At 43.0% G+C, this 21,813-nt stretch overlaps 1 protein-coding gene across 1 annotated transcript; it reads left to right on the forward strand.

Annotated features, from left to right (window-relative positions):
• Positions 1–5,792: 5,792 nt before the first annotated feature.
• On the forward strand, positions 5,793–16,972 carry LOC139464468 (leucine-rich repeat-containing protein 4C-like). Its single transcript, XM_071245997.1, has 2 exons — positions 5,793–5,873; positions 16,010–16,972. Exons 1-2 carry the CDS (start codon positions 5,859–5,861, stop codon positions 16,970–16,972), a joined length of 978 nt encoding a protein of 325 aa, XP_071102098.1. The 5' UTR covers positions 5,793–5,858.
• Positions 16,973–21,813: the final 4,841 nt, after the last annotated feature.

Below are 21,813 nucleotides of genomic sequence, written 5' to 3' on the forward strand. Positions count from 1 at the left end.
CACATGACCGCATGTCACAAGTGTATGGGGATAGGTGCCCTAGCTATTTCACTGTTATAGTGAGTGAGTGAGTTTATTTCAGTAAAGAGGCCACCGGTCCATTATACAATAAGGATACAGTGGATTACAACACTATCAGGCGCCAGATAATATAAGTGATATACATAGTGAAACAATTGAATTATTGCATACATTAAAAAAACTGTTGTCGTTTCTTAAAAGCAAGAAAAATATATTTAGCTAATTTATTAATAACATGTTCATTTTGGCAAGACATAAGAGTGCAAAATTTATCAAATAAAGGTTGTGAATGGTAGTACTTAGGTATAAGACTATTTCTCAGATCTAAGTTAAATTGACATTCAATGCAGAAATGATACTCAGTTTCAATTACACGGACTACACAAAATGGACATAAGCGTTCATCTCTAGAAAGACCAATTTTTCTACCTTCTCCAAGCATTAGGTTATGGCTAGAACAACGAGAGAACTAAGAGCAAATTGATATACTCTAACAGGTATTGATGTTAAATATCTTTCTAATACAATGCATGGTTTAATTTGCGAATACATTGTAAGTTTGGAAAATGTTTTTAATTTACTTAACCAAGTTTGCTGATCTATATCTATACATCTTTGCTTAAAACAAACAATAAACTTATTTACATTTGGAACATCTTGATTACACCAGACAGAACCAAAACCATATGATGATAATAATTGTTTTACATGAAAAGCCCAGCATTCAATACCTTTATCCGCCAAGGACACTTGATAATCATAGACATTTTTCAAAAAAGGATTATCAGTTTGAAATAACAATCTCGTCCAATATTTAATAATTTTCATATATTGGTTTACTTTAATTGAATAACGACCTATCTCCACCCTTGCAACAATATTAGGTGTACTCCGTCTTAAATGTAAAAGCTGTTTACAGAAATTATCATGGAATGTATTAATATCCGGTGAAGGATGAACCCCCAGACTTCACTGCCATACAACAAGATTGGTAGAAGCTTGACCTCAAATAAATGAGTCAAAACATGTAAAGTTAACTTATGAAAATCGATAATGTTTGTTTTAAGTGACTGCAAAACTTTATTGGCCTGTTAACCATTGGGCAGATATGTTTAAGGCCGGGAGAAGAGGCCTTGATGATGACCCTTGGTCAATTTCCATCAGTGAAAATTCAATCAAGGAGATTGTCATACTATCAGATACACGTCTTCACATTGCTGAACTTGAGGAAGACACAAATCTGAGCCATGGATCCATTGAAACTATTATTCATGAACATTTACAGACAAATAAGTTATCTGCTCGATGGGTGCCAACGTTTCTAAATTATGATCTTTAGGCCAAACAAACTTACATTGCCAGAGAAAATTTAGAGCCATTTGAGGAGGATTTCGTCAAAACGAGATTAGTAACGGGTTATGAAACATGGGTCTACCACTATGATCCCGAATCAAAACGTCAATCCATGGAATGGCACCATTCCACTTCTCCGCCCCAAAGAAATTGAAGTCTTCAATATCAGAGAAAAAAGATTTGGGCACTGTATTCTGGGATGCAAAGGGTGTGATCCTTGTTGATTACTTTGAAAGTCGAAAGACGATTACCAGTGTATATTTTATCAAAGAAAGGCGGCGAGGAATGCTGACTGCTAGAGTACTACCTCTTCATGACAATGCCTCTTCTAACGCCTCTCGAATGGCAAAGGCTACTGGGCGCCAATGTGGGTTCGAAGAGCTTCCTGACCCTCCCTACTCGCCCGACCTGGCACCAAGTGATTTCCATCTGTTTACTAAACTGAAAGAACACTTTCTTGGAAAGCGCTATGACGACAGCAATGACCTCAAAGCTGCCGTAAATAAGTTTTTCAGTGTGGCTTCAGAAAACTTCTCATGACTGGAATTGAAAAGCTTCAGTATCGATATAAGTATTTTGAAAAGCAGGGAGATTAAAAACACTTTTGTTGGTTTTGTTTGTTAGGCTGAGAACGTTTTGACCAGCCCTCGAAAAATGCCTGGTTCATGTAGAGATCCAATAATCTGACGGGTCAGGTTTGATGGAGTGAGTGAGTATGATTCCACGCCACTTTTAACAATATTCTAGCAATACTATGACAGGGGACATCAGAAATAGTCTGCATGCCTTCTAGATATGTGGGGAATGGAACTAAAACCTTCGAAGTTACGAGCGAATCATTAAAGTTCTAAGCTACCCCATCGGCCCATACTTGACGGAAACGTACACGTCATTATGAAAGACAACTGTCTGATAATCAGTTATATCCCACGTTTTCTATAATAAAACATCTTTTGCCACTGTATTTATTTCAGGTTGACATACTGATTTATATAAACTTTAAACCGTCTCGGAAGGCCGGGGGTTCGATCACGTTGAAAGGTGGTACTTGTTGTTACCCTGCATTTAGGGGCGAAAACAATGAGTGGTAGGCTGTGTGCAATTTTGAACGCGACGTTAAACCCCATTTCACCTCACCTCACATATACAATTTATGTAAACCGTCAATGCAAGAGAACAACCATCCTTGATTATCCATTTGGTTTATAAAACCATATACAGTAAAGTACGGTTATAACGAACTCAAAGGGACTACTAATTTTAGTTCGTTATAACCGTAGTTCGTTATAAGCATATACAGTAAACAACGGTTATAACGAACACGCTTATAACGAACTGACGGATATAACGAACTTACTTTTTGGTCCCAACTATTTGCTGTAGTTATGCTATATATATGCTTATAACGAACTACGGTTATAACGAACTAAAATTAGTAGTCCCTTTGAGTTCGTTTTACCGTACTTTACTGTATATAGCATAACTACAGCAAATAGTCGGGACCAAAAAGTAAGTTCGTTATATCCGTCAGTTCGTTATAAGCGTGTTCGTTATAACCGTAGTTTACTGTACACAGATTCCATTTGGCACCGGTGAAGAACAAAATACACCAGTAACCAGAAATCGTTGCTGTACTATTGGTGAAAGTGCTTATGAATATGTCGGTCACACATATCAGGTTAATAATAGATTTATCGCCAAGAGCTCAATAACAAAGAGTACGAGGAGTGGCAACTATCTTATCTGACAGTGACAGCACACAATCATGGAAACGTTTTTGCGTCCATATATGAACTTGGCGCGTGGGTGGAGAGATCACATGACTTACATCGCCGGTAACACCTTGAACGTATATAGCAAGTACAGTGTATCAATGATTTTATCATATCAGGTCAGCGTTGGAAATAGCTGCCTGCCCGCTATGCCGTGGCCAGTATATTTTTAGGGGGGCCAGTTATTTTTCACTATCACACCTGTCAAGTAACTTTGTGTTAGCATGCGATTCGATACGAATCTCTCATATCGCCAGTTTTGCTCTTTCGGTTACATAATCGCGGTTACGACACTCAGCGTTGTTGGGCGGTTGGGGAGCTTAGTGGTTAAAGCGTTCGCTCGTCACGCTAAAGACCCGGGTTCGATTCCGGGGTAGAATAGGTCTTCAGCAACCCATGCTTGTCGTAAAAGGCGACTAACGGGATCGGGTGGTCAGGCGCGCTGAGTTGGTTGATGCATGTCATCAATCACAATTGGGTGGATCGATGCTCATGATATCAATCACTTGATTGTCTGGTCCAGACACGATTATTTACAGACCGCCGTCGTATAGCTGGACTATTGCTGAGTGCGGCGTTAAACAACAAACAAACAAACTGCACGGACGTGACTCACCAGTGTAGAGAAGGAAAATACATACAAATCGATCAATATCTTACGTATCTTTTACTTTAACAATCAAAAAATACAAATTAGTATATGTTACAAAGTCTAAAATGACTCAAATTTATCAATTGCCTGATTCACATACAATTTTTACAATCTGTCTTCGTATTTGACACAAAAATTATTATATAAACTACCGTCCAAAAGAAACTAGGCAGACTATTTGACGTTCGATAGCGAAACAACTCCAAAACATAAACGATCAGAATAAACTGTATTGTAAACATGAATATTTACCATAACCTTAGGCAGAAAGTCATAACAATAACATGACAAGCGAATTAAATATGGCTGGTAATGTTCAGGTGGGGTATGCAAAACAGTTTTTCATTACACGTGCAAATGACTAGCTCGGCACAAAATGACTATAGATGGCGTTTGTGTCACCCTAGTAGCGTGTGTGACCTCCATTGGCTTGGATGCAGGCAAACACTCTCCTACGAACTGAATTTGTCAGTCGCCTGATGACTTCACGTGAGATGCGTCGCCATTCTTCGTGGAGGGCCTGGATGAGTTCATTCCTGGTGGTTGGAGGTTGTTGTCGTCGTCGAATTTGCCTGTCCATGAAATCCCAAAGGTGCTCTATGGGATTAAGGTCTGGTGAACGAGCTGGCCAGGGCAACACATGGGAATTGTTGACCTTAAGAACGTTTTGCACAATGTTAGCAGTATGTGGCCTAGCATTGTCATGCTGGAACACAATACCCCGTGGTTGTTAATGATGACCAATGGCGTCCTCTCATCAGCACAAATGCCACCCCACACCATGACACTCTTACCACCGAAGGGTACGACCTCTTCGACACAACAACGAGCAGTACGTTCGCCTCTTCGACGATACAAACGGTGTCTGCCATCAGAGTGGAAGATACAGAACCTGCTCTCGTCAGTGAAGAGGACACGCTGCCAATCACGTCGTTGCCAACGCCTAACTGTTAGCGCCCATCTCAGTCTTCGACGACGATGTTCATTCGTCAACAGTTGCCCCCTGTAAGGTCTATAGGCTCTGATCCCTGCTGCCCTTAGTCTTCTGGCTATTGTCTGCCTGCTGACCACACCACCCAACGCATTCGCTGCCGATGACGTCACAGGTAGGAATTGATTACGCAGGTGCAATGTGCGTAGGTAGAGATCTTCATGGGTCGTGGTCACCCTTGGTCTGCCTGTTCTTGGCCTCTCTGATGTGCGACCTGTTACTCTCAATCGCTGGACCAAGTTGACAACGGTAATACGGAGCAGTTGACTGTGTTGCCCCCATTTGCAGCATTCCTATAGCTATCTCACGCTGTTCTTGTGTTAACCTGGGCATTCCTTTTGTTGTGTTTTTTTATACTGCATCTCTAAGAGATAAACTTCGCAGTTTTTCTAGCGATTGTTCACGTGCAATTTTTAAAAAACGCGAATAATGATTTTACTTCCAAAATCACTTTCCCACAACAACACGTGCACTACACTTCAGTAATTGCACGAGTTTTTATTCGATGGGTTTAGGCGACGGGTTTTGGCTTGGTTGCGTTTAGGTGAAAGTATCTGTGTTTCAATAATTTCATTTTTCAAGTTGCCAAGTTTTTTTTGGACCCTTGTTTATATTACATGAAATATATAAGGCATTTAGTAAATTGCCAGATAATTTTAGCCATTTTACACACTGGATGTCACCTTGGGTACAATGTGTGAAGCCCATTTCTGGTGTCCCCCGACGTGATATTTGCTGGAATATGGCAAAAAGCGGCGTAAAACCATACTCACACATTCACCCACTGTAAAGGTTCCTGGCGAGCAGCTGAACACCTCAACAACGCGTACAATGAAATGCCTCTTATCTAAAACTACCAATTAAATTCATTAAGAGTACCAATCCAGCTACACAGACGCGCATTGTACAAATACCGCCACTCCTTAAATACACCACGCAGCCATAAAGTTTCCTGAATGACTACTCGAGAGCAATAAACAGAGTACAGACCACACTACAGTTTATAGAACGAATATCAGCTCGACATTCACCCCCGAGCGCAGTTGTTGGAAGGTCGACACAGTAAAACATGGCTATTCTTACAGTAAGTACAAAATGATATTTTTTCAACGTTTTACGATCTGAAGTAACGATCTGAATAATGGTTTCAACTGGATTGTTTAATGGCGCCGCTGCTCGGTCATATATGTGCAAACGCAGGTGAGCCCAAATTCATGTATACAAAATTATAAGATCTAGAAGGATGACTTCACCTTTCCAACAGTTAACTTTCCCTTTCTGTGGAGCTATATTTCAGCAGATTCAGCCTTTACATTTCACAACTTTTGAGATACGATCGAGATGCTGTTTCTACCAAGATTTCAAAGAGGGACCGGGCTGTCAGGCTCGCTGACTTGGTTTATGCATGTCATCGTATCCCAATTGCGTGGATCGATGCTCATGTCTGGTCTGGACTCGATTATTTACAGACCGCCGTCATATAGCTGGAACATTGCTGGGTGCGGCGTTAAACAACAAACAAACAAACAAACAAACAAATCAAAGAGTGTCATACGACTCTTCCTCAAAAGTTCTTTGACCACGGTTACAACACTCAAGGCCTCTAATTGTCCCCCTGAGAGGGCACGTAAGTCCAGTATCATTCAAAGTATATTTTTATTTCTCTGTGATTTTAATCGTAGTATTTTTGTTGATTTTAACTGTTTGGCTAATCTGTCTGACCATCGCCAGTAGCCAGAGGGATGGTGTAAATCCTGCTGGGGTACCATGTAGGTAGCAGAGGTCCCCATGGTTCCTAGTATGGTGGCCTAACTTTGGTTGCTGGCGATCTACAGCCCGTTTTTATAATGTGTCGTCTGTTATAATCTGATCATTTTATTGTTCTAAAACTAGTTTTACCATTATAATCTGTGATATATTGCTAGTTGTTGTACTGTCCTTTGTTGACATTTTTATATATAATATAATGCATAATTTGTTCAAGTCACGATATGGCTGAAATATTGCCGATGTGACTTTAAATATTAACTCACTCACTCATTCATGCGGTGGATATTTCCAAATTTGACGCATAAGTGACAAAAATGATTTCCGATGCAATTCCCTATTTTCACGTGTACTATACGTTCCCGTTTTTTTATGTGAACAATTGACCAGCCTTTGCATGTGTTTGTGACGGGTGCCACCAGTGGGGCAGGATACGATTCGCGAATACCTCGTATCATTACTATTTGATAGTGATTCATAAACACATGCTCATGATATAGTCGGAATCGTTCAATAGACATTGTTTAATGAGATTTCTATTGGATATGGAAAGGTTTTTTTTCGCTTTATTTATTATTAAGTACATATATTTCAATAAAGTAGTAACGAATTCAACACGAGTAAAACGCGTTCGTTAACACCTGGTGTCATCAGTAGCTGATAGTGATTCATTAACCCATGTTCTGGATATATTCAGGATTTGAGTCACGTGATATGAGGGGCGGTCGGGTAGCCAAGTGGTTAAAGCGATCGCTCGTCACGCCGAAGACCAGAGTTCGATTCCCGACATGGGTATAATGTGTGAAGCCCATTTGTGGTGTCCCCCGCCGTGATATTGCTGGAATATTGCTAAAAGCGGCGTTAAACCATACTCACTCACTCACTCACTCAGGATATATTCGGAATCATACAACGGAGTCTGGTTTTGGATACAGAAATGGCTTGGTTTCTTTTATTACGAAAATCACAATACATTTGTCGCTCCCTTTTAGATTGGGTTGTCATCTAACTGAAGTACTTGTGATCGGAACCGTCTCCGTGGTCCATGGTTGGTTGGTTGGTTGGTGTGTTGTTTAACGCCGCTCTCAGCAATATTCCAGCTATATGACGGCGGCCTGTAAATAATCGAGTCTGGACCAGACAATCCAGTGATTGATATCATGAGCATCGATCCACGCAATTGGGATCGATGAACATGTATCAACCAAGTCAGCGAGCCTGACTACCCGATCCCGTTAGTCGCCTTTTACGACAAGCATGGGTTGCTGACCGTGGTCCATGGATAGAGCGTCTACCCGGAGAGCGGAATGTCAGTGTTTCGATCCCCTGGTCCCATCATACCTTACAAGTTGGAACTTGTTTTTACCCTGCCTGGCGCGCACTTTAAGGTGATAGAACAGGGTGACTGTGATCAATATATTGTGTCTAAGTGGAGTTTCTATGTAATATTGGGCAATGTATCTCTGGGGGATAGCACTTCGAAATCTGGACTAGTACAAGCAGCGTGTGCATTCACGTCGCTATGTAAGTAAAATATTCTTCAACGGGACGTTATATCCCATTTCAGCTCATCCCACTAGTGGTCCTTGTTTGTGTTACAACTCTTGTTAAAGCATGTTCGTTATTTTAGGCCAGTTCTTATATCTTAAAACAGTGTCTTCCCGGAATAAAGGGAAATTTAATATGTTTTTTAGTAGCAATAGGTTTAAATATATTCAGTTCATGCTTCATGTAATACACAAAACACCGATTTACCAACGTCGTTAGGGCAGGTATTACATACAATTCACTTATTTATGGAATATGTACATGTATGCGGCATAAGGTTCATCTTGTTATTACTCAAAATACACCTTGGAAAAGCTCAAGCACCATCTTTTTTTAATGCTAATATGTCACGTACCAAAATGCATATTTTGAAAATATCTACATCTGACACTGGGGGTCAAGAACCATCTTTTCTTAATGTTGATATGTCACGTACTTTATGTAACATTTGGAAATATCTACATCTGACAATGACGGTCAAGCACCATCTTTTCTTAATGTTGATATGTCACGTACTTTATTTAACATTTGGAAATATCTACATCTGACAATGACGGTCAAGCGCCATCTTTTCTTAATGTTGATATGTCACGTACTTCATGTAACATTTGGAAATATCTACATCTGACAATGACGGTCAAGCACCATCTTAATGTTGATATGTCACGTACTTCATGTAGCATTTGGAAATATCTACATCTGACAATGACGGTCAAGCACCATCTTAATGTTGATATGTCACGTACTTCATGTAATATTTGGAAATATCTACATCTGACAATGACGGTCAAGCACCATCTTTTCTTAATGTTGATATGTCACGTACTTCATGTAACATTTGGAAATATCTACATCTGACAATGACGGTCAAGCACCATCTTAATGTTGATATGTCACGTATTTCATGTAACATTTGGAAATATCTACATCTGACAATCACGGTCAAGCACCATCTTAATGTTGATATGTCACGTACTTCATGTAACATTTGGAAATATCTACATCTGACAATGACGGCCAAGCACCATCTTTTCTTAATGTTGATATTTCACGTACTTCATGTAACATTTGGAAATATCTACATCTGACATGATTGTTCTAATTTTGATAGATGTCTAATAAACCATCGATCTTTTTGGTACAGTTTGAACAAAAGCATTCATATATATGCTTCTCGCGACGGTCGCAAATACTGGGCCATATCATATGCGAGTGAGTGAGCTTTTAGCGATATTCTAGCAATATCACGGCGGGGGACACCAGAAATGGGCTTCACACACATTGTACCCGGGTCTTCGGTGTGACGAGCGATCGCTTTAACTACTTGGCTACCCGACCATTCCTGATATTATATGACTCAAATAAAACTTCCATAATCATGTGAAATCTCTGCTGAAAGTCCATTGTATGATTCCGACTGGATCATGAACATTTTTTTTTATGAATCACTATTAAATAGTGATGATACCAGGTTTTCCAGACAAAGGTGAGCGTATCCTGCCCCACCGGTGGCACCCGTCACAACCACATGCAAAGGTAAATCGTGACTGTGTTTACCTGAACGAACATATGGCTCAAGGAGGAAATCAATTGACAGGGCCGCCATATTATTTGCTGTGTTACACAACATATTTATTACATAATCAATATCGATTTCTGATTTTCTATTCCAAACTTTGCCGAAAGTATAGTTTGACAGACAATTAAGACACGATACGATTTATAAAATTGGTTGGTTGGTTGGTTGGTTTGTTGTTTAACGCCGCACTCAGCAATATTCCAGCTATATGACGGCGATCTGTAAATAATCATGTCTGGACCAGACAATCCAGTGACTGATATCATGAGCATCGACCCACGCAATTGGGATCAATGACATGCTCCAACCACGTCAGCGAGCCTGACCATCCGATCCCGTTAGTCGCCTTTTACGACAAGCATATTCGCCTTTTAACGTTTAACGCCGCACTCAGCAATATTCCAGCTATATGACGGCTAGTGAGTTGTGCTTATTTTTTTACGAGGGGTATATATATATGAGTTAAGTGCAGTTAGTTTGTTTCTGCTACAGTGAAGAACTGAGACAATTCGATGTGAAGAAATACTTTCATTTGGAGTTCCGGATTCCTGTGATCGTAGGTTCGAATCCCAGTTCCACCTTGATTAGGACCCTTGTATTTCCCAGCATCGAACGCGTGGACTTGAGTTCCACCTTGATTAGGACCCTTGTATTTCCCAGCATCGAACGCGTGGACTTGAGCTCCACCTTGATTAGGACCCTTGTATTTCCCAGCATCGAACGCGTGGACTTGAGTTCCACCTTGATTAGGACCCTTGTATTTCCCAGCATCGAGTTCCACCTTGATTAGGACCCTTGTATTTCCCAGCATCGAACGCGTGGACTTGAGTTCCACCTTGATTAGGACCCTTGTATTTCCCAGCATCGAACGCGTGGACTTGAGTTTCACCTTGATTAGGACCCTTGTATTTCCCAGCATCGAACGCGTGGACTTGAGTTTCACCTTGATTAGGACCCTTGTATTTCCCAGCATCGAACGCGTGGACCCTTGTATTTCCCAGCATCGAACGCGTGGACTTGAGTTCCACCTTGATTAGGACCCTTGTATTTCCCAGCATCGAACGCGTGGACTTGAGTTTCACCTTGATTAGGACCCTTGTATTTCCCAGCATCGAACGTGTGGACTTGAGTTCCACCTTGATTAGGACCCTTGTATTTCCCAGCATCGAACGCGTGGACTTGAGTTCCACCTTGATTAGGACCCTTGTATTTCCCAGCATCGAGTTCCACCTTGATTAGGACCCTTGTATTTCCCAGCATCGAACGCGTGGACTTGAGTTCCACCTTGATTAGGACCCTTGTATTTCCCAGCATCGAACGCGTGGACTTGAGTTTCACCTTGATTAGGACCCTTGTATTTCCCAGCATCGAACGCGTGGACTTGAGTTTCACCTTGATTAGGACCCTTGTATTTCCCAGCATCGAACGCGTGGACTTGAGTTCCACCTTGGTTAGGACCCTTGTATTTCCCAGCATCGAACGCGTGGACTTGAGTTCCACCTTGGTTAGGACCCTTGTATTTCCCAGCATCGAACGCGTGGACTTGAGTTCCACCTTGATTAGGACCCTTGTATTTCCCAGCATCGAACGCGTGGACTTGAGTTCCACCTTGATTAGGACCCTTGTATTTCCCAGCATCGAACGCGTGGACTTGAGTTCCACCTTGATTAGGACCCTTGTATTTCCCAGCATCGAACGCGTGGACTTGAGTTTCACCTTGATTAGGACCCTTGTATTTCCCAGCATCGACGCGTGGACTTGAGTTTCACCTTGATTAGGACCCTTGTATTTCCCAGCATCGAACGCGTGGACTTGAGTTTCACCTTGATTAGGACCCTTGTATTTCCCAGCATCGAACGCGTGGACTTGAGTTCCACCTTGATTAGGACCCTTGTATTTCCCAGCATCGAACGCGTGGACTTGAGTTCCACCTTGATTAGGACCCTTGTATTTCCCAGCATCGAACGCGTGGACTTGAGTTCCACCTTGATTAGGACCCTTGTATTTCCCAGCATCGAACGCGTGGACTTGAGTTCCACCTTGATTAGGACCCTTGTATTTCCCAGCATCGAACGCGTGGACTTGAGTTCCACCTTGGTTAGGACCCTTGTATTTCCCAGCATCGAACGCGTGGACTTGAGTTCCACCTTGGTTAGGACCCTTGTATTTCCCAGCATCGAACGCGTGGACTTGAGTTCCACCTTGGTTAGGACCCTTGTATTTCCCAGCATCGAACGCGTGGACTTGAGTTCCACCTTGATTAGGACCCTTGTATTTCCCAGCATCGAACGCGTGGACTTGAGTTCCACCTTGATTAGGACCCTTGTATTTCCCAGCATCGAACGCGTGGACTTGAGTTCCACCTTGATTAGGACCCTTGTATTTCCCAGCATCGAACGCGTGGACTTGAGTTCCACCTTGATTAGGACCCTTGTATTTCCCAGCATCGAACGCGTGGACTTGAGTTCCACCTTGATTAGGACCCTTGTATTTCCCAGCATCGAACGCGTGGACTTGAGTTCCACCTTGATTAGGACCCTTGTATTTCCCAGCATCGAACGCGTGGACTTGAGTTCCACCTTGATTAGGACCCTTGTATTTCCCAGCATCGAACGCGTGGACTTGAGTTCCACCTTGAATAGGACCCTTGTATTTCCCAGCATCGAACGCGTGGACTTGAGTTTCACCTTGATTAGGACCCTTGTATTTCCCAGCATCGAACGCGTGGACTTGAGTTCCACCTTGATTAGGACCCTTGTATTTCCCAGCATCGAACGCGTGGACTTGAGTTCCACCTTGATTAGGACCCTTGTATTTCCCAGCATCGAACGCGTGGACTTGAGTTCCACCTTGATTAGGACCCTTGTATTTCCCAGCATCGAACGCGTGGACTTGAGTTCCACCTTGATTAGGACCCTTGTATTTCCCAGCATCGAACGCGTGGACTTGAGTTCCACCTTGATTAGGACCCTTGTATTTCCCAGCATCGAACGCGTGGACTTGAGTTCCACCTTGATTAGGACCCTTGTATTTCCCAGCATCGAACGCGTGGACTTGAGTTCCACCTTGATTAGGACCCTTGTATTTCCCAGCATCGAACGTGTGGACTTGAGTTCCACCTTGATTAGGACCCTTGTATTTCCCAGCATCGAACGCGTGGACTTGAGTTTCACCTTGATTAGGACCCTTGTATTTCCCAGCATCGAACGCGTGGACCCTTGTATTTCCCAGCATCGAACGCGTGGACTTGAGTTCCACCTTGATTAGGACCCTTGTATTTCCCAGCATCGAACGCGTGGACTTGAGTTCCACCTTGATTAGGACCCTTGTATTTCCCAGCATCGAACGCGTGGACTTGAGTTCCACCTTGATTAGGACCCTTGTATTTCCCAGCATCGAACGCGTGGACTTGAGTTCCACCTTGATTAGGACCCTTGTATTTCCCAGCATCGAACGCGTGGACTTGAGTTCCACCTTGGTTAGGACCCTTGTATTTCCCAGCATCGAACGCGTGGACTTGAGTTCCACCTTGATTAGGACCCTTGTATTTCCCAGCATCGAACGCGTGGACTTGAGTTCCACCTTGATTAGGACCCTTGTATTTCCCAGCATCGAACGCGTGGACTTGAGTTCCACCTTGATTAGGACCCTTGTATTTCCCAGCATCGAACGCGTGGACTTGAGTTTCACCTTGATTAGGACCCTTGTATTTCCCAGCATCGACGCGTGGACTTGAGTTTCACCTTGATTAGGACCCTTGTATTTCCCAGCATCGAACGCGTGGACTTGAGTTTCACCTTGATTAGGACCCTTGTATTTCCCAGCATCGAACGCGTGGACTTGAGTTCCACCTTGATTAGGACCCTTGTATTTCCCAGCATCGAACGCGTGGACTTGAGTTCCACCTTGATTAGGACCCTTGTATTTCCCAGCATCGAACGCGTGGACTTGAGTTCCACCTTGATTAGGACCCTTGTATTTCCCAGCATCGAACGCGTGGACTTGAGTTCCACCTTGATTAGGACCCTTGTATTTCCCAGCATCGAACGCGTGGACTTGAGTTCCACCTTGGTTAGGACCCTTGTATTTCCCAGCATCGAACGCGTGGACTTGAGTTCCACCTTGGTTAGGACCCTTGTATTTCCCAGCATCGAACGCGTGGACTTGAGTTCCACCTTGGTTAGGACCCTTGTATTTCCCAGCATCGAACGCGTGGACTTGAGTTCCACCTTGATTAGGACCCTTGAATTTCCCAGCATCGAACGCGTGGACTTGAGTTTCACCTTGATTAGGACCCTTGTATTTCCCAGCATCGAACGCGTGGACTTGAGTTCCACCTTGATTAGGACCCTTGTATTTCCCAGCATCGAACGCGTGGACTTGAGTTCCACCTTGATTAGGACCCTTGTATTTCCCAGCATCGAACGCGTGGACTTGAGTTCCACCTTGATTAGGACCCTTGTATTTCCCAGCATCGAACGCGTGGACTTGAGTTCCACCTTGATTAGGACCCTTGTATTTCCCAGCATCGAACGCGTGGACTTGAGTTCCACCTTGATTAGGACCCTTGTATTTCCCAGCATCGAACGCGTGGACTTGAGTTCCACCTTGAATAGGACCCTTGTATTTCCCAGCATCGAACGCGTGGACTTGAGTTTCACCTTGATTAGGACCCTTGTATTTCCCAGCATCGAACGCGTGGACTTGAGTTCCACCTTGATTAGGACCCTTGTATTTCCCAGCATCGAACGCGTGGACTTGAGTTCCACCTTGATTAGGACCCTTGTATTTCCCAGCATCGAACGCGTGGACTTGAGTTCCACCTTGATTAGGACCCTTGTATTTCCCAGCATCGAACGCGTGGACTTGAGTTCCACCTTGATTAGGACCCTTGTATTTCCCAGCATCGAACGCGTGGACTTGAGTTCCACCTTGATTAGGACCCTTGTATTTCCCAGCATCGAACGCGTGGACTTGAGTTCCACCTTGATTAGGACCCTTGTATTTCCCAGCATCGAACGCGTGGACTTGAGTTCCACCTTGATTAGGACCCTTGTATTTCCCAGCATCGAACGTGTGGACTTGAGTTCCACCTTGATTAGGACCCTTGTATTTCCCAGCATCGAACGCGTGGACTTGAGTTTCACCTTGATTAGGACCCTTGTATTTCCCAGCATCGAACGCGTGGACCCTTGTATTTCCCAGCATCGAACGCGTGGACTTGAGTTCCACCTTGATTAGGACCCTTGTATTTCCCAGCATCGAACGCGTGGACTTGAGTTCCACCTTGATTAGGACCCTTGTATTTCCCAGCATCGAACGCGTGGACTTGAGTTCCACCTTGATTAGGACCCTTGTATTTCCCAGCATCGAACGCGTGGACTTGAGTTCCACCTTGATTAGGACCCTTGTATTTCCCAGCATCGAACGCGTGGACTTGAGTTCCACCTTGATTAGGACCCTTGTATTTCCCAGCATCGAATGCGTGGACTTGAGTTCCACCTTGATTAGGACCCTTGTATTTCCCAGCATCGAACGCGTGGACTTGAGTTCCACCTTGATAAGGACCCTTGTATTTCCCAGCATCGAACGCGTGGACTTGAGTTCCACCTTGATTAGGACCCTTGTATTTCCCAGCATCGAACGCGTAGACTTGAGTTCCACCTTGATTAGGACCCTTGTATTTCCCAGCATCGAACGCGTGGACTTGAGTTCCACCTTGATTAGGACCCTTGTATTTCCCAGCATCGTACGCGTGGACTTGAGTTTCACCTTGATTAGGACCCTTGTATTTCCCAGCATCGAACTAGTTTCACCAAAGTGGTAAACATCTAAGACATGCATCACTTCCTCTTACATTAAGCTGGCGCGCCGTGATAATGATTGTGATTGTCATTGTATGTCATATTATTGTGTGTGATCGTACATCGACGGGAGACCCGTGAAGATCCGGGGTAGAATAGGTCTTCAGCAACCCATGCTTGCTGCAAAAGGCGACGATGCTTGTCGTAAAAGGCGACTAACGGGATCGGGTGGTCAGGCTCGCTGACTTGGTTGATGCATGTCATCGATCCCAATTACGTGGATCGATGTTCATGCTATTAATCACTGAAATGTCTGGTCCAGACTCCATTATTTACAGACCGCCGTCATATAGCTGGAATATTGCTGAGTACGGCGTTAAACAAAAAATCAACCAACCAACCAACCAACATCGACGGGATGGACAGTTGCTGATAATAGTAACCATAAAGCTGGAATATTGCGGTGTAAACCAACACATTAATACACAAAACATAGTTTCAATAATGTTTCATTCGTTTCAGGTACTCATTCTCATGTCAGCACTATATTCTGTGACTTGTCAGACTTCCTGCGTAACCGGATGCACATGTGAACTTAACCGCATGACTTGTTTGCAACTGACAGCGTTTCCTCTACCCTTCATAACATCGGCCACTATTGTGGAGATATTTCTGTCCTCTCTACCCGAGATACCACCAAATGCATTCAAGGATGTCCCGAATGTTGAGAACATCTACTTTCGGCAAGTCGACATTGGCGTTATCCGGCCGTGTGCCTTTACCTCATTGGGAAACCGGGTTAGCATAAACATGGAACTTTGTGAGATTGGCACAATTGAAGCAAACGCATTTAGGAATATACACGTCGCTAGTACGAAGGAATTCAGTTTGTCTTCATCGACCATAAGCAGGATTGAGTCCTACGCCTTCAACAACATCCAGGGGTTTCAGCTGTTCCGGATGCATGCAGTAGACGTTGACCTCATCCAATCCTTTGCAATGTACAAGTTCAGTAATATTCGTGAGTTCATGATGGCTGACATGAACATCACCGAAATGCAAAGTTCTGCAATAGAGGATTTTACTAATATAAGAGTCATGGATATTTACCATGCTACGTTTACTTATCTTGAATGCAATACCCTAGAAAAGCTTCGATCACAGATGGGGAGTAATTTCAGCTTTCACAGCCTCGATGTCAACTGCGACTGTGGACTGGTGTGGTTACTAGATGCAAGTCAGACCGGTTCTGGATTGAGACTTGAAGACATCATCTGCAACAAGCCTGCGTCATTGCGCCATGTCCATCTCAGGAATCTTACCAGTACAGATCTATGCAGCAGTATGTCCGTGCCAAACTGTGAGAGCCCCTTTCCGGTCCCACCCAATTCTTGCAAACGCGGTGACAGTGCTGTAAACCAATTGGTCTCTAATGTGTTCATTATATCTCTAATGTGTTTTTCCGTCAATATGTTTGTTTATTAAGGCATCGATAGAATATGTCGCCTTTAGTTTTGACTGTCCATCGTACATAGTTTTAAAAATAACAAATTTATCACTAACAATCCATACGAATGAAGATCAGATCATACATAAATGGATTAGCGGATGTGATTAAAATTGTGACTGAGTGATATGCAGATGTTTAAGGAAGTGAAACATATGATTTCCTTGTCAGGCAGTCATCAAAATCTTTACTTCTCTGCGTGTTTACATGTAGAAAAGGCAATGTTAGCATTTTGCATTTTTTTTATTTATCAGGAAACAGTGTTGAACCTTGGGGAGGAATCGGGAGTTTGATATATTTTTACATTTTAGTAGGTGAGATTTATCAGGAAACAATGTTGATCCTAGGGACAGATCGGGGGGTGGGGGTGGGGGGGTGGGGGGGTTGGTGGGGGGGGGGGGGGGGGGGGGGTGGTAATTGTGAACAAGAACAAATGTGCAAGGAACATCGTTCAAGTCTGAATATCAAATTGTCGAGTCCTCATTTATCAGCAGCCGAGGCTTCTTTGTGAATTATAATTACCCGTGTGTGTTAGTGACCCTTGAAGATCCGGGGTAGAATAGGTCTTCAGCAACCCATGCTTGCTGTGAAAGGCGACTATATATGCTTGTCGTACGAGGCGACTAACGGGATCGGGTGGTCAGGCTCGCTGACTTGGTTGAAGCATGTAATCGTATCCCAATTGCGTAGATCGATGTTGATGATGTCCATCACTGGATTGTCTGGTCCAGACACGATTATTTACAGACCGCCGTCATATAGCTGGAATATTGCTGAGTGCGGTGTTAAACAACAAACAAACAAACAAAAAATTTTGTTGGTATTAGTGTCATTAAGTACAGTTTCTTTGTCTGTACGAGTATGTACAGATTAAGGCAAGGTGGGTCAAATGCGGAGGAGCGTCAATACACCTCCCATCTGCTCATTTGGGTTCGAATCCCATCTTGAATGATCACGAATGGCATAGCAACATACAGATCGATTAATACTAGCATGCATTAAGCTCAATAAAGCTTAACATGAATATTGTAAAAGCGGCCTCGGGTGAACGTGCCGTTGCATGTGTTTGTGACGGTGCCACCGGTGGGACAGGATGCGCTCACCTTTTCGCGAACACGTCAGTGAGATTGTATAACAGTTCTTTTACAGTGTATATTTCGTTCATTTTAAACCATGACAACATGATATAGAATTCTGGTATTCGGCAATGGTTACATGATACTAATATGTCACATACATGTGTAGTCTTATTTATTTAACCCCAAGGTAAATCTTCGTCTAAAGATAACATTAAAAAACGGAATGTTTGTCTCTCCTGTCCTCGCTTGGCGTGTATTGTATGTTCAGTGTAATTACTTATTGTACATGTAAGTGTGTATATGTTTTGTTTTCATGGACTAAATGTGTCGACATTGACATGAGCGACACCCAAATCCCTTCCACGTGTATTATGCGTATCGGTAATGAATCTTGTTAAAACATACAAATGATTCGAATATTAAAAAATGATTAATCATTTCATCATTACAATGTTCCAAAAAATAACACATTTAGGGACCCACTATTTGATATGTTGGCGGGTGGGGGGTTTTATCTTGGATTTTATCCAAAAAAGATATATTGTTCCAGAAATTCTTGAGAAAAGAAATAATTATGCTTCAGAATGTAGGAAAAAAGTGTCCACCACGAAAAATAATTTTTTGCAAGCTGTTTTTGTTTGTTTGGGTTTGGTTTTTTTAAAAAGAGAAAAAATAATAGGCTCATAGTTTTAATTTCAAAATATCTGATTTTACAACTAACGCTGAAAAATATCTCTAGTATGTAGTCCCCAAACAAATCCCTATCCCATCCCAATCTTTTCAAGTTTAAATTATGTTGTTACGTAACCTGTATTTAGTGAGTGAGTGAGTATGGTTTTACGCCGCTTTTAGCAATATTCCAGCAATATCACGGCGGGGGACACCAGAAATGGGCTTCACACTTGTACCCATGTCGGGATTCGAACCAGGGTCTTCGGCGTGACGAGCGGACGCTTTAACCACTAGGCTACCCGACCGCCACCTGCATTTAGTAGATACATGTATTTGTTGTTGCATGATATATATATATATAAATTTATGTATGGTAATATACTACTCAAAAGAAGTTGAAGGAACACCCGATAGTAAGTAAGAATCAGGTGTTTATATTTTGAGAAATAATCAGCAAAGGGGAAAATTAAATATGAATGTGTCCTGGTATAGCAATCGACATCAGCGGCTGTACGTGTAGTGTGGACATGTGTTTCTAATGCAAACAGTCACTAAATCAAGACATCAGGGACTGTGCCTCCTAACAACGTGCCCTACTTTCAATGATTTGTTGCAATCAGGTGGTTGTTTCCCTGTTGATCTGTTTCCGTCTCTACTCATGGTCATTGGTAAAATGACGCACGGAAACGTGACTCACCACATGTAGTAACGAAGTCACAGTTGCACAGATGGACCTTTCGAAACCGGATGATTTGTTTTTTGTTTTAACATGATATATCATGAATCATATATATCTGAATGCCTGTCATAAATATGACATACAATTATACAATTGTGTGCCATACATACAATTATACAATTGTGTGCCATAGATCTGAGGACAACGTTGAATGTATTTTCTGTAATCCACTTCATTTCTTTTCTACTCGAAATAAACCCCTTAAACATCAATATATGTTTTAATTGTCATATGGTATGGTACATAAAACCGTAGTTTACCAGCCATGATACGGCTTGGTTGGTTGGTTTGTTGTTTTACGCCGCACTCAGCAATATTCCAGCTATATGACGGCGGTCTGTAAATAATCGAGTCTGGAACAGACAATCAAGTGATTAATATAATGAGCATCGATCCACGCAATTGGGATTGATGACATGCATCAACCAAGTCAGCGAGCCTGACCAGCCGATCCCGTTAGTCGCCTTTTACGACAAGCATAGTCACCTTTTACGGCAAGTATGGGTTGCTGAAGACCTATTCTACCCCGGAATCTTCACGGGCCCGGTCTGTTAACAATCGTGTCTGGACCAGACAATCAAGTGATTGATATTATGAGCATCGACCCTCGCAATTGGGATCGATGAAATGCTTCAACCAACTCAGCGCGCCTGACCACCCGATCCCGTTAGTCGCCTCTTACGACAAGCATGGGTTGCTGAAGACCTATTCTACCCGGATCTTCACGGGTCTGATACGGCTTGGATACAGCTGATGGCGGCTTTAAGGAAGTCATTCTGAAATCTTCATATTCATGATCATTTACTGATCGGACGGTGGGGTAGCCTTGTGGTTAAAGCGTTCGCTCGTCACGCCGAAGACCCGGGTTCGATATCCCACATGGGTACAATGCGTGAAGCCCATTTCTGGTGTCCCTCGTGATTTTGCTGGAATATTGCCAAAGCGGCAAAACACCATACTCACTCATGTACAATTTCATGACGTTTCACAACAACAGTAAACCTACCTCAAACGTCTTTCCTGTGTAATGATTATTAACACTCAAATCGCGACCAGCAACCGTTACGTTTGCATGCCAAGACCTCCAACATTCGTTCTAGCCTTTAAATGTATGAGTCTCTCCAGTTCTTATCACGATTTTGCCCCTTACGACTAATGGTTGGTTGGTTGGATTGTTGTTTAACGCCGCATTCAGCAATCTAGCTATAAGACGGCGGCCTGTAAATAATCGAGTCTGGACCAGACAATCCAGTGATTAGTATCATGAGCATCGATCCACGAAATTGGGATCGATGACATGCATCAACCAAGTCAGCGAGCCTGACCACCCTGTATCAACAGAATGGGTTTCCTTAGCTCATACATCACGACCATTACAGACGATTAGTCTAAATTGGCAGGGGTTAACCTTCTGTAGTCCATATGCCACCATTTAGTATATCCATGTAATCAACAACATCAGCCTTGAGAACAATCATGCGAAATCGACCTGATACATAATTACTAAATCATTCATATTAGTATAATGTTTGAGCATTCGATCGTTTGGTTTGCTCAGCAATATTCCAGCTATATGACGGCGGTCTGTAAAGAGTATTTTGACTTCAAACTTACTTTGTTTTTTTCCCTATCTATTACGTGCACACCAAGGAATAGCCTGTATATAATAATAGAACAAGTGTCAACGTTTTAATATGTATCCGTTTTGGGCAGCATGGAAATGAGTAATATTGAATGAGTCATGTGTCCACAATTACATAGTAAATCAATGCACGAGTCAGTGACAAATCTGTTTATCATACCTCCCTCCAGAACACACACAGCCGTTCCACTGACATGTGGCAGATTTATGATGTATTAAGCAACTCGTGCAAGGCCTCGGGAGCCACTATATCAGGCGTCAACCTGGCGTTGTGGAGGAAATGTACATTGTAGCACTGTATTCACACTGCAGGTCGATATCGTGCACCCTTCACGTGTAGGTACACGTCTACTCGAATCTCTGCAGGGTGCTCCCCACGTGGGTAGAATATGTGAAGCCCATTTCCGGTGTCCCCCGCCGTGATACTGCTGGAATATTGCTAAAAGCGGCGTAAAAACATACCCACTCACTCACGGGAGATGGTACGATGGTTCTCCGGCCGCGTCACACCAAGCGACGGCAAAAGATGGTACTTGTTGTTACCTTACCTGCGGCACGGCTAAGGAATCAATATAATGTGTGTGTATCCATGATAAACAGCGATATGGTCACTCAGGGGGCACGCACTATGAACCTGGCAAAAGTCCAGGCTTCTACAGTTGGCAAACAACCCTACCACACCTTCAT

The sequence above is a fragment of the Haliotis cracherodii genome, unplaced genomic scaffold, assembly GCF_022045235.1.
Source record: "Haliotis cracherodii isolate W230 unplaced genomic scaffold, xgHalCrac1.p SCAF_17, whole genome shotgun sequence".
NCBI lineage: Eukaryota > Metazoa > Mollusca > Gastropoda > Lepetellida > Haliotidae > Haliotis > Haliotis cracherodii.